Source organism: Rhinolophus hipposideros, assembly GCF_964194185.1.
Source record: "Rhinolophus hipposideros genome assembly, chromosome: 14".
NCBI lineage: Eukaryota > Metazoa > Chordata > Mammalia > Chiroptera > Rhinolophidae > Rhinolophus > Rhinolophus hipposideros.
Window position 1 is genome coordinate 60,416,063 of NC_138060.1, and position 13,050 is coordinate 60,429,112.

General features: G+C 55.4%; 1 protein-coding gene across 40 annotated transcripts in view; it reads right to left on the reverse strand.

Moving 5' to 3' along the window:
• Positions 1-1,273: 1,273 nt before the first annotated feature.
• Positions 1,274-13,050, reverse strand: part of MAP4 (microtubule associated protein 4) — a 149,245-nt gene continuing 137,468 nt past the window's right edge. For 9 of the 40 annotated variants that reach the window (XM_081072515.1, XM_081072529.1, XM_081072511.1 and 6 more), the window contains 6 exons: positions 12,817-12,930; positions 10,881-10,973; positions 6,191-6,272; positions 4,350-4,462; positions 2,906-3,095; positions 1,274-2,781 (listed from right to left, as the gene is read on the reverse strand). In XM_081072515.1, the coding sequence (XP_080928641.1) occupies positions 2,774-2,781; positions 2,906-3,095; positions 4,350-4,462; positions 6,191-6,272; positions 10,881-10,973; positions 12,817-12,930 (600 nt within the window). In that variant the 3' untranslated portion in view covers positions 1,274-2,773. The remainder of the gene's footprint in view (positions 2,782-2,905; positions 3,096-4,349; positions 4,463-6,190; positions 6,273-10,880; positions 10,974-12,816; positions 12,931-13,050) is intronic. The other 31 variants (XM_081072520.1, XM_081072506.1, XM_081072502.1 and 28 more) reach the window with 9 other exon arrangements.

Here is a 13,050-nt window from a genome sequence, read left to right on the forward strand (position 1 = left end):
TGAGCATTGCTCTCCTCTGGGGGCTCCTCTTGGGGCCTCAGCACGCTGAGCTGTGGTCGCAAACAGAAAGTGGAAGCGCTGTCTTTGGGGAGGAAGCACCTTAGACCTGCCTTTCAGCTTGAACCCCAATGGCCTTCGGCAGCTTGCAGTACTGGGCCAGCCCCATCTCACAGCTGCTCCTGTCGGTACCCGCACCACTGGCAGCCGTCACCACTCACTGTCCCTGCAGGGTGGGACAGCAAGTGTTGAGCAGCCCCTTCCTGGGTCTCCCTGGTCCAGTGTGTGTGCTCATTCAGCCCGGCTGCCACCCACAGGCAACCACAGGGTTGGACCTTAACCCTCAAAAGGCCTCAGGTTGTGTGGCGGCCCCGCCACAGCTGGCCATCCCCTCGATCACACCCACGTGTTCACAGAGAAAGGGCTGCGGTCATCGGGACTGCACAGCGCACACCAGTCCCTAATGCAAGGCTATGAGCCGGGGGCAGGGGCATGGATGCTGGAGTGGAGAGAAGGCAGGACATACAGAGACAGGGCCTGCAAGCTGGGACGTCACGAGCTTTATTTACTCTTGAAATCGTTACAACAGAATCAGACTGACACGGGTTGTGGCTGAACCGGAAGCGAATCGGGCAGTACAGAAATCCATGTCCCATCCCCAGGTGGCCGCAGGGTGGACACAGCACATGGGCCTCTGGGCCTCATCTGACAGGGCAGCCGCCTCAGCCTCCGGCTCGAGGGAGCTGTGACCAGGCCACCCGAGAGCTAGCTCTGCTTGGCTCACGCCCACCCCAACCGCTGGCCGCAGGAGTGACAGGACCAGGAGCCTGTCAGCCACAGCACCCTTCTGGCCAAGGGTCACAGGGAGGGCGCAGGTACCCACTGGCCCTGCACATCAGCCGTGGTGCTTTGAGCCCCACCCCCATGGCTTCATCTCGACCCTCTTGCTGACAGGACACGGGTGCCCTGAGCTCCCATCCTGAAGACAGTCTGGCGCCGGAAACACTTTCTCCACGAGACCCGCAACTTCCCGGTGTGTGCTCGGAGCTGGGGTTGTGGCAAACCTCCCCAGCGAAATGCTACCTCAGAAATGGGGAGACCTGCCCCCCCCAGTTGCTCCCATCTGCATGGAGTTCAAACCTGAACCTGTCACCAGCCCCTACCTTCTCAGCTGTGGGGACAGGAGCAGAGGGCGGGAGGGCGAGGGGCAATGTCCACACTGCAGAAAGAGTGCTTCCAGAGGGGCCTCCACGCGGGCCACGTCACTACAAACCGGTAGGTTTTAATCCTTTATTAGAAACCATGCAAACTTTAATACAAAAAATACAAGTGCAGTAAGATCTTCATGCCAATACGATTCCCGGGATTTCTCATTGCAGCCACCCCAAGAGCGGGCCTAACTGGGACACCCCTCCACAGGCTGGCCTCGCCTCCCCGCCCTCCCCAGTCAGGCTCTCAGGGACATGGGATGGCCTCAGTCTCATGCCTTTATTCTTCACTCTCCCGACCTGATTCCCCACTCTCCGCATGAGTTCCGGCCCTCTCAGGCGCCCTGGCAGCGAAGGGCAAAGTGCTCTAGGCCTGCAAGCATGCAGGATCTGGACCTCCATGGCCCTTCCCCGCCCTGACCTTGTATCTTCCACCAGATCCCAGGAATGAGACAGAGATGCCAAAACCAGCCTCTTGGTTAGAAAAGAAAAGCAGCATACACACCAAATGCCAGAACGACCAGTCCACACTGAGCGGCCCCTAGCGTGCCCGGCCTGCTCACCAGCCTGGCCCCACACATCACTGCCCTGCCCACACCACCTCCAGGGCCCGAGCTAACCCCACCGGGGCAGCCCCCAGTGCCTGAGCTCCAGGCTGGAGCTTAAGGATCTCCACCCCCACCCTGTTTCCTTCAACACCTGCCGAGGACTTTCATTTAGACATGACTTCAACCTGCAAAACTACTCCACCAGTTTTTAGGTTATTAAAAAGAAAGGGATAAAACAAGAAAAGTATGACAGCAGCTAGGGAGGTATGGCAAGCAGCGGGGATAGGCAGCATTGACCCCTAACTAATGTGGGGCAGGGTGGCAAGAGGCACCTGGCACCACCCACGTGGTGGGCACCATTGTGGGGTTAAAGGGAGAGGCAGTGGCTTAGCGGGCTCCAGGGGACGCAGTCAGGGCCGGGCCATCACGCGGACATCCCACTGGCCTCCAGGTGGACCCAGCAAGGAGGGTGGGTATGTCAGTTTCTCTTGGGCTTGGTCCAAAAATACCCAAACAAACAGGAAGTTGGAATCTAGTCCCCTCTCTCAGACGCCCCAGACCCCAGGTTAGCCTCCCCCCCTTCTCCCACCCCACACCCCCCAAACCCTTCCCTGGAGCAGGGATGCGACAATGGGACAGGAGCAAAGCAAGGACTGGGCTTGGGGCAGGGAGTGAAAGGTATGGGGACGACTGCTGCTGCCCTGGGCAAGCGAGACAGGAGGGGGGGGGAGAAGAGGGGTAGGCCCTAGAGGGAGGGCCCCAGAGGGCTGCCCAGCACCCCAGTGGTCACAGGTCTAGTGAGCAGCCCAAGGGCCCGGGGGCCTGAGCTGGGGCCACCAGGGAAGTAGGGGGGGCGGGAGACAATGTCGGCCCCGTGGTCGGTGCGGGCCCTGGCGTTTGCCCGGAACGTCAGCCTGTAGGTCTCAATCTGCAGTGACACGGGAGGAGGGAAAGGAGAGGGAAACGACGGAGACAAGAGGGGGACAAACGGGGACGGAAGACGAGACCAGAATGTCATCATTAGATGCCTGGAAAATAAAAGGTTGCTCCATTAAAATTTAGGCCACACTCTAGTCAAAAAGCAAAGGAGTTTCAATTTGCAGCCAGTGGCAGGGCCCCTGGCTGGCCCTCAGGCCAAGCCCAGCCACTTACTTGTCTCCTGGATCTGGCAGTCCAAGGTCTGGGCCTCCCTTTGGTCACCACCCCCTGCCAGGGTGGTGTGGCCACTGAGGCCACTGGCTGAAGTGGGGGCGCCAGCTTCGGGCACTGCCTCAGGGATGGCCGGCTCCTCCCCAGCAGGGGGGCCCGGACACGCAGGGACTTCACTGCCACCGCCCTCGGTCTACAATGAAACAGTGGGGGAGACAATGTAGGGTCAGTCCGAGAGGGAATGGGATGGGGTGATGGTGGTGGGTCTTACACGCAGCCCCCGCCCGCCTGGTTAAGGGGCAGTCACCTGGTGAGTCTGGACAAGGTGCCCGCCCCCACCCCCCACCCATGAGAATCACTCCTGGCAGGAAGAGCACAGCCTGGCTAGTAACACTGGGAGCTTCATCTGTGAAGTGCGAGGCTTCGGGAAGCCTCTGAGGTGGGAGGTGCCAGGCTTCTCAACCAGGCTGACACCACTAAAGATGAGATAGCAGATGGTTAGCTCAACAGGCTGAGGAACCATCTCAGCGATGCCGCAGGCCAGGCAGTATTTGAAAGATGATTCCAGAAATAATAAAGAAAGGGAGATAAAGTGAATAAAGAAAAGAACACAAGACTAGGGGCCCGAAAGGCCAGGTGTGAACACACTTGCAGTGTGGCTTTGGACAAGTGACTACACCTGAGCCCGCACCCCTCAGAGAGACTAGAGAAGGGTGGGGACATGAACCAAGAGCCTGTGAAGTCAGGACCCCAAGTGTTCAAGGAGGCTACTGAGGGCTGGAATCAGCACTGAGGGGGGCTGGGGCGGCCCAGCGCAGGGCGCTCCTATCCCCTCTCCTCGTCAGCATGGAAGCCTGCCAGAAGTTGCCCCGTGGCCTCAAACCCACCGACAACATGGAACAAAGGATAGACAGCATCTTGGCACACAAAGGGTCTCGCAGGAGCGTGGAAGGAGGGAGGGAGGAGAGAAGGGGCAGGGAGGAGAGGCCTAGCCAGTCCCAAGGGTGGGCCCTGCCCCTCGAGCAAGCCTCTGGGGCAGGCCACGGGCAGCTGAAAATGTGCTCTCCTGCTCCCAGGCCTGCAACGGACATGAGGCATGTACCCACACTCTCCTTTCAGGGAGTGGATGGGTGGGGGCAGCTATACCATGCAGACCACCCACCCTGTGGTGACCTGCGCCCCAGCCCACAGTCCCTCTGCACATGGCTGAGATAAGCTCAAAATGTAAGGCAGGCCATGGTCTCAGGAGAAGGCTGTCTCCAGCCGGGGTTTCCGCCTCTCCTGCCTCGCCCACGACTAATGACAGACGATGAGAAAACAGCCACGGTGAGGAGGAAACATGACTCCTGAGGAGACCGAGGGGCGGTGACAGCACCCACCTGCTGGGACCCCGACTCCACCGCACACCCCCCCTCCCTGCTGCGTCCCCATCATGTCCACTCACTACCTTCACGGCGCCTCCCGCAGGCAGGTGGCCCACGTTATCCAGGGACCCGACCTTCGCCTGGGCCTTCTCCTTGAAGTTCAACTTCTGACTTTCAATCTTGACATCTCCTCCACCTGCAACCACAAGGGCATCAGTCCCTAAGGGTCGCAGAGCAATACCTCTGCAGGCAGAGCCAGGTGCCTGCACAGGAATCCAAGCGTGGCCAAGGACTGGCTAAGTGCCCAATACAGAAACTGGGAAAATGTGACCTGCTCCCTGTGGCTCTGAGGACAGATGAGGCAAAAGGGACACACTTGTCAAAACAGCGCTGCTCTTCTCAAAGACAGGCTGAGACCATCCCTCCATCCAGCCAGAGGGAACAGCTCCACAGAACAGGAGTTACCCTCTCACCACTGCAGCCCGCAGCCCATGCAGCTGCTGACCAGGCTGGGTGGGCGTGGAGTGCAGCGCGAGCCTCTAAAAGTGCCAAGTGCACGTCTGCTTCTGGTTCTCGGGCAGTGTGACAAGTCACTCTAACTGACCAGCCTCCTTTCAGCTCCATGAATGCCCTGTCCGTCAAGGTCAGGACCTTTGTTTTACAGCTGCTAGCACTGATGCTGGAAAGGAGAAGTGACTTCCCCAAAGTCACTGCCAAGCTACTGGCTGACCGAGACAGGATGGAAATGCAGGCTGTCTGAACCATTAAACCGAATCACACTGTAGTGAAAGAAGGGAAGGCAAAGGGCGTGGGGCCCGAGTTGTGAAAGGGCCAGGCCAGCCCCAGGACCTGGTGCCCCTGGGCGGAGGTGTGCGGGGAGCAGCCTGTACATGGGGAACACAGGCCAGTGTGTCTGTGGGCTCAGGGCCAGCCGTCCTCACTGCCGGCCAGCCCATCGGCTCCCTCTGAGGCGGTCTCTCAGAATCCCGTCTCCTTTCAGCTCCCATCAACAGCAGGCTTCTTGCCCAATCTCCAGGTGTCCTGCACACTGGAGTCCTCGCCCCCCACCAAAAACGACCTCAGGTCACTCTGTCACTAAGGATGGAAAGATCGCCCAAGAGTGGATTTTCCAGATAAAAGGGGGAAAAGGAAGGTTAGTTAAGGGCTGAATTGTTTCCATCCTTTTAAACAGAACACGTTGTAAAACAGATGCCAGATTTGCTAAGAGGGAATGGAGTTTTCCTGGCCTTCCCCTAACCAGCCCCTGGTGACGGACCTCTGAGATGCCACACCTACCAACCAGGGCCTGAGGCTGAGGCCGCGACGGTACCTCCCGCCCCAAATCTGCTGTGGCTCCGCAAACCAGGGCACACGAGGCTGTCATGGTGACAGCCGAGGCCAGAGCCCAGGCTCTGCTCAGACAAGAGTCCAGATGCCCAGAGCCTGCGAGGCTGGAAGGAAACCGCACACGGCGGCTGTAAGCTCCATGCCCTGGGCCGAGGAGGCCTCCCTGAGCGGCTCCATCCTGCCAGAGCTGGTGGCGGACACTGCACTGTGGGAACACCTCTGCTCCAGAGTCTGACAGGGGAGGCCGCCCGCTCTCTGGACCTTCAGCCTCAGCTCCTGGAGTGTGCGCTCAGCCTATAGCACGCCTCTCCCTTAGGGCTGGTCAGCAGCGCCATGCACAGCAGGTCCAGACTATGCATATGCAAATGGAAGCCTTTCCCATTTCCCCCTCCCACTAAGAGGTCAGCGCCCCCATCCCCCTCCCTGACGGGCTGAGGACAGCACTGTTCCACTGCTGTGTCCTGCGAGGGGTGGCTCCAGGGATCTTTATGGAATGACAGGGGTGTAAGAGGCGAGACCCTGCCGGCCATGGCAGGGCCACGGCCAGGCATCCTGGGGCAAGGGAGACACCACTCACCAGGCTTGTGCTTGATGTTAGCCTTAGACCCACACTTGGCGGAGACCTTCGAGATATCCACTTTCTTGTTCTGAATCTGAACCTGAGAAGAAAGCACAAAAATCTTATTGCCTCAGAGAAAGGGGATGTTATCAGAGCCAAACCCACGTTCCCTTTATAATCTTCTCCACATTCAAGTTGTTTCTCTCCCTTTGTAAGCAACTATCTCAGTCCACTCAAGGTCATGGTCACCTCCCAAGTGCTTAAAAGGACCCTTTGATCCATCCTGACCCTGCCTGTAGCTCTGACCCCGCCCCCAACGTTTCCACATACTCGCAGGCCTTCCCTTCCAGACCCGATCGTGCATTGGCCAGACAGCAACTCTCCCAGGTTTCTGGATGCAAATCTCCTGAAATGTCCATTCTGTGCCACCTCGAATCTTACCCATCAACCCCTTGGCCCAGAGATAAACTGGACTATTTCCTTCCATTTGTTTTCCCCTCGTGGCTGACAGCCAGTATCTACCTATCTATAGATAAACTTCTGTATGTTAAACCAGCCAAGAGACCCTCATCAATGTCTGCCCTGCAGGAGCCACGGAAAACCATCTCAGTGCCAGGCCTGATGGGATGTCTTTCAATTGGGAAATTACATCTACAGACAGGAGTTCCTGCTGGGTCCCTGGACAGGGATTCCAGGGCCCCTGAGAGTGACCCAGTGGCACACAAGTGTGGAAGAGCCTGGCTTTTCACCTCCATCGACTCCTTCATGCAGTGGCCCACAGAGCACTACCAGCAGGTGTCAGACCTTCTGGTGGGCTTTGTCACAATGTGATTAAGCAGTGACCTTGTAGGACCTTGTCTTCCCTTCTCCAGTGTCAGGAAATACGGTGTCCACAGTGTTCCAAGAGGACAGATGTGGTATCCTCTTTCTGTATTCCTACCCCCAGCCCAGCAACTGGCACACTAATCTCCCATAACCATCAGCTTGCCTAAGCCATCCTCACTTATTTTTTTGGTAAATCCTTTTACATAGTTTCAGTTTAGCTTAGGGGAGAAAGCCTTTTTAAGTTCTGTGACAGTCTCTAATGCTTTTCTTTCCATTCATTCAGCCTGATTGTATAGTGACTTTTTCTGTGTGTGCAAAAATGAATTGCGAAGTACCAAAGGACCCTCGCCTCGGCCATCTTAATGGGAGGCTGACCGTCATGAGCCATCCTCCTCCCATCCTTCAAGGCCCAGCTCGCAGGCTGCCCTCCCCAACGCCCTCCCTGGCTGTAGTCTCACCCCATCTCTCCTTCACCTCATCTCCTGAATGGACAGCAGCAACAACCAGACACCAGTTGCTTTAAGGATTCAATAATTATTCCCAGAGCACCTATGACCATCAAAACAAGAGCCTGCACTTTGTCCCATCGTGCCGACGAAGGTAACCCTACACAGGGCCATAGGAAAGCGTACTTTCCCAGCCAAACATGTGGCGCTGCTTACGCGAATGTTCCCTGCAGCAATCGTGGCAAGCTCACCTCACACTGCCCCAGAGACCACCTGTGAGGAGCTGCGTTCACACAGGTCTGTCGCCAAGGCTGGGCCCTCACCAAGGTCTGGAGCCCACACACTCCTTGACAGTGGTGTGTGCCCTGGAAGCCTCCACTTCTTGCCCTTGTGCCTAGTCCTCAATTAAAGAAGAGTTGACGAGAGGAAGTTTCACTTTATAGGTGTATTCCAGCCAATAAATGCCAAAGAAAAGCACCTGCCTGAACTCGTGGGTCTGGGCACCAAGAGCTCACAGCATCATAAAGACAGAAATGACCAGAAGAGTGACACATGTTGGGCCTCTTGGCAGAAACATTATCAATCCCTATGAAAGTCTTCTAAAAATGTAGGAGGGGAATCAAACCTAAATCAATATAAAGAAAATTGAGGGATAAAAGAACATGTGAAATGAAACCATAGGGATATAATCAGCAGAATCCAGAGTCTAGCACAAACCATTTAGTTTACTTATGAAAAACATGACTGTGGGAAAACAATTAGACAGGCAACTTGTAGAGTACATGAACGCTCAGATTATACGACACAAGAGACACATCAATCGATTTCTGGACCCTCCTGTATCCTGACTCAAATAAGCAAAGTTGTTTCACATGTTGGTGGGTTTTTTTAATGTATATACACACATACATATTAAAGAGTTCCCTTTTAAAGTTACATACTGGATGTGTGCAGATGAATGATATATCTAGGACCGGCTTCAAAATAATTAGGGTGGGCACACGGAGATAAGATTGACCACAAAGATAGTAAATGAAGCTGGGTAAAAGGTACATCCAGTCCATTTCACTACTTTTTTCTGCTTTTGCATGTTTGAAAATTCCTATAATGAAAGTTTTAAAAAATTTCACTGCGTCCCACTCCAAGGCTGACACCCTCCGAGACGCGCTTTGCCTACTCAGGCCAGGATGAGGAGGACCCACCATCGGCTTCCAAGAGGCCCCACTTCGTCCCCTGGCTACTCGCCGCCCCGCACGCTCCAGCTTTAGGGAGTCCTGTGCTGCTTCTCTGGCCCAGGACATGTGTTTACAGAGCTGGCCCCCATGACCAGGCCAAAAGAAGCTACTTGGTACACGACCAAGCCTGTACCCACTGTACCTGGCATAGCTGTGTTCCGTCACCACTGGTCTGTGTCACCCACGGGGCCACTGCAGAAATCAACTACTGACGTGACACTGCCAACAGGTCTGGGAACCTATTATACACACATGTCCCCCCTCCCCAAGGTGAAATGGAATTAAAACTGCTGCAAAATGTAAAATCGCGCAGCCCCGGGAGGAGCTGCTCTCTTCTCTCCTGCTGTTCCCCTGGCTCTCAAGAAGGACTGTGTCTGCGTGTGTGCGGGTGTATGGCGCACTAACCAGGACCCTGGTGCAAGCCTCTCACCCAGCAGTAACTCCAGCATCTCTGCACAGTAGGGGCTGTGGCGGGGTGGGGCTGCGCCGCTCGCTCGGTGCTGCACGGCCCACAGAGCAGGCACACTCGCCCTCCACTGCGCACGTATCACGTGGCTTTACCACACCCACGCTCTTTATGCTCCTCATTCCACCGGGAAACACTACTCACAGGTGGAATCTGAAAGCTCTGCTGTTTGCAGAAGCCTCCAAAACTGGAAATGCTCTAAAAAACATACACTCCTCCACAAATTATCACATTGATGCCATGTGTATGTAGCATGAAGACCATAGCAGGTGACAGATAAAGATTATTTTCAGAGCTCTTATATATACACCATACAACGTATATAAATGCATTTCTGTGTGACACGTGCGCACGCACACATGACCCAATTCCCTCAGAGTCCCTGTTCACCTTCTATCTTCATCTAGGACAAAAGACTGAGACAAAAAGCTAGAGCCATTGCCTACCTGGGCACCCACAGGCTGGACCTTTGTCACCTTAACCAGACTCTGCCTTTAAAAGTTCCACCCACTTCAGCTGATCCCGCACAAGGCTGGCTTATGTCTGACCAACCACCAAGCTGGCCAAACACATGCAGCTGAGTACAAAGGACACCGTTTCTGCCCACATCAGGAGGAGCCACTGGTGGGGAGATGACTAGGAAGGAGGTCCTGTAAGGGGGAGCTGAGTGGGCAAGAAAGGGGTGTGCTATGGCTCCACTCCTCACAAGAGAACTGTGGGTTTGGGGGGGCTTGTAGGCCATTGGCAGGATGGCAGGACCACCACAGGGGCAGGGGACACAGCCCCACAACCAGAAGGATGAGCAGAGAAGGACTTAGTCCAGTTCAGGACAGCAGGAAGGAAGAGCTGGATGAACCCAGAGTCGAAGACAAAACAGCTCTCTCACTCTGGGGAGGGGGAACAGCAGGTGGGGAAGCAGCAAAGGGCAGAGGCTGCATACGAAGGAGCCCAACACACCGTGCACGCTGCAGAGCCCCACTCACCTGCACACTGTCACAGGGACACATGGAAAACAGGGTGCTCCTTACACACTAACAATGACACTTGGCCTCATCTCTCCCTCGACCAGGACCTCCCTGTGTCCCCAAGACGGAGCTTAGGGCTAGCACTGGAAAGGCAGGATAGAAAGGATGTCTAGATGCAAGAGGGAAGGGGACAAAAAGAAAAGGAGGGAAAAGGGAATAAAGGAGGGACCAGAAAAGGAAAAAAATGGCAGAAACAGAGTAGACAGGAAAGAGGGACGTGAAGATCGGAAGAGGGGAGGGAGTAGTAGAAGAGGGAAAGAGCAGGAGAGTAACAAAGGAGAGAAAAGTGGGTGGGGGGAGGAGGAGATCTTTAACACCCTGGTTCTACACTAACGAGGATTCCAGGCTGGGCTTTGGAGAAATGTGGACCCCGCCATGCTGGTGCAGACAGAGGTGTGCACCACAGGAGCAGACTCAGGACAGGCGACAGGCTCACTGCTGACAGCCACCCTCAGACCAGGTCTGACGCAGCTAGGGGAAATCCAGGGCCTCCCACCCACAGGGCTGAAGAGACACCAAGTGGGTGCCGGCGGGGTGTTGTGGGGAGGCTCACCAGCCTCGGGGAGCAGCCAGGTCTCCCCTCACTCGTGGGTCTGCTTCCTGAGGAAAGCCCTGGGCCAGGTCCTGCCAGCTCGGGCAGGGGGCCCTCTCCCCCGTGTGCCCCACAGGGGCCTATGCCTCAGACGCCAGGTACCCAGAGCTGATACTTACATTACCACCTCCAGGGACATGCTTAATATTGTCCTTGGAACCACACTTGGACTGAATATGGCTGTAGTTCAGTTTTTTGGAGACTATCTGGACCTGGAGTGTTAGAGAACAGAAAAAACAACACAAAGGGAGAGGGATGGTTAGAACGGACACAGGGCAGGCAGTGAGTCCGCATGTGATCACGGTGACCAACAAAGAGTGTTGTTACAACTCCGCCCCCACCTTCAGCAGAACAGCTGTGGAAAGCAGAGGAAGGAATGTGAAGGAGCAAGAAAAGGAGTGAAAACATGAACAAACAACACAAAGACAGAAGCAGAAGTTGTTAGTACGACAGGGTTCTCATCACTGCTCCTTGGGGCTCACAATGCTGACATGACAGCAGCTGGCCCCGCTGCCCTGCCTGCTCTCCTCCCCAGACCTGGGGCCGCACAGTGTGCCATGGCTCCTCTCTGCAAGGGTCCTGCTCATCCGGACCAGTCCTCACCCAAGAATGCACTTCCCTGAAATCTGGGGCCTGAACGGCTGCTCCTCACTCTGGGAGGCCAAGGCTGCTGGGAAAAGGCCTGGCAGCTGGCTCACAGGGCACAGGACTAACGCTAACGGCAAGAAGGGACAACACTCGGCAGTGAACACAATCCTGGGCACCAGGGGGGCGCAGGCGCAGGCACAGCCGCGTCCCCCCGGCTCCAGAGAGAACAGCACAACTGGGTTTCAGGTGGAGACTTCGTTTCGACTCAACCCTCCAGATGCCACCCTGTGCCTTGTAAGTTTGGTGTGCAGAGACAGGCAGGGCTGCAACGATGCACACGGGGGCGCAGCACGCAAAGGGCTCCCCTGGAGCGGAGCCACACAAGGCTCAGGCTCTAAGGGCTGGAACAAAGAATTCCTCTGGAGCCTTCTCCAGAAGGAACAGTTGCCAGCTTCCTTCCTTCCTTCCTTCCTTTCCTTCAGAGCCCTCTGCAAATGACGCAGCTCCCAAACTTGAAGAGTTCTCCACACAACAGAGAAATCCACCCTAGGAAACTGAGACCCAAATACCTCGCCGTTTCTCGCCTTCTTTACACCTTCACTGGTGAATGGCTGGTTAGAAAAACACTCTCTACTGAAGCATGGTCTAAGCCAGAGACCGGCAGGAGCTCCCGGAGTCAGCCCGGAGCCATGGCGCAGCCTTCCTCACCTCGCTGACTATACCAATCCCTTGGGCTGAGATCCATCCTGGTTCCTAAGGACTGGAGCTCAGGCCTCTCTGGCAGCCCCTTCCTGGCACAGCTAAGGGAAGAAGGTTCCCACAACAAACAGGAGGGCCTGGTTCAGGGTGGAGGAAAGACCCTAGAGGTTTAGCTTACCTCTGCCCTCCAGCTGATGCTGCACCCCCTCTGCTGGTGGATTCTGTTACAATGAGCACCCTAACTTGTAGTTAAGAGGTGACTTCGGGAACCAGGACAAATGAAGTCATCCTCGTACCGAGCAGTGTTACAAAAGGGGCCCTCAGCTGAAAGCACAGGAGCTCCAGGGTGCCAGGTGCTAGAAAGGTACCCGTGCTGTGTCTTACTGAGGAGGAAACTGGGTGCAGTGTGTGTGTGTGTGTGTGTGTGTGTGTGTGTGTGTGTGTGTGTGTGTGTGTGTGTGTGTGTACACGCGAGCAGATCAAGGTCAGTGCGAAGGAAGTGCCTAAAAGTTTTGGATCCATCTCATCCAGCTGAATAAATATTCCCCAAAGGGCTAATGGGCTCCAAACTCTGTTAACTTTCAGGGTTACTACAAAACTTTTTCTGATGGCTGAGTCATCAAACACAGAGGAGGGAACACGGGAGAGAGGAGAAACCAGTTCAAGTACAGGAAAAAAAAAGGGCAATTAGAAGGGAAAGTGACTCAGGCTAGAAGAACAGTTGACCATCTTTTACCTTCAAGAGGTAAAAGTCTAAGTAAAACTCACTTTCCCCGCAGGCGGTTTCTGCACATTCGCACCTGGGCCAGGTGTTTTAGTGACTGCACTGGGTTCAGGCTTTCGAGCTGCAGCAGCTGCCTCTGTTTTTTCCTCTACTTTGGCCTAGATGAAGATAAAGGGAGGGCAAATTTCAAACCAAGAGGATAAGAGCCCAAATGCCAAATAGGAATGAAGGCTGGGAACTCAAATCCAGGCCAAGCCACCAGGCAGAAGCAGGCCACC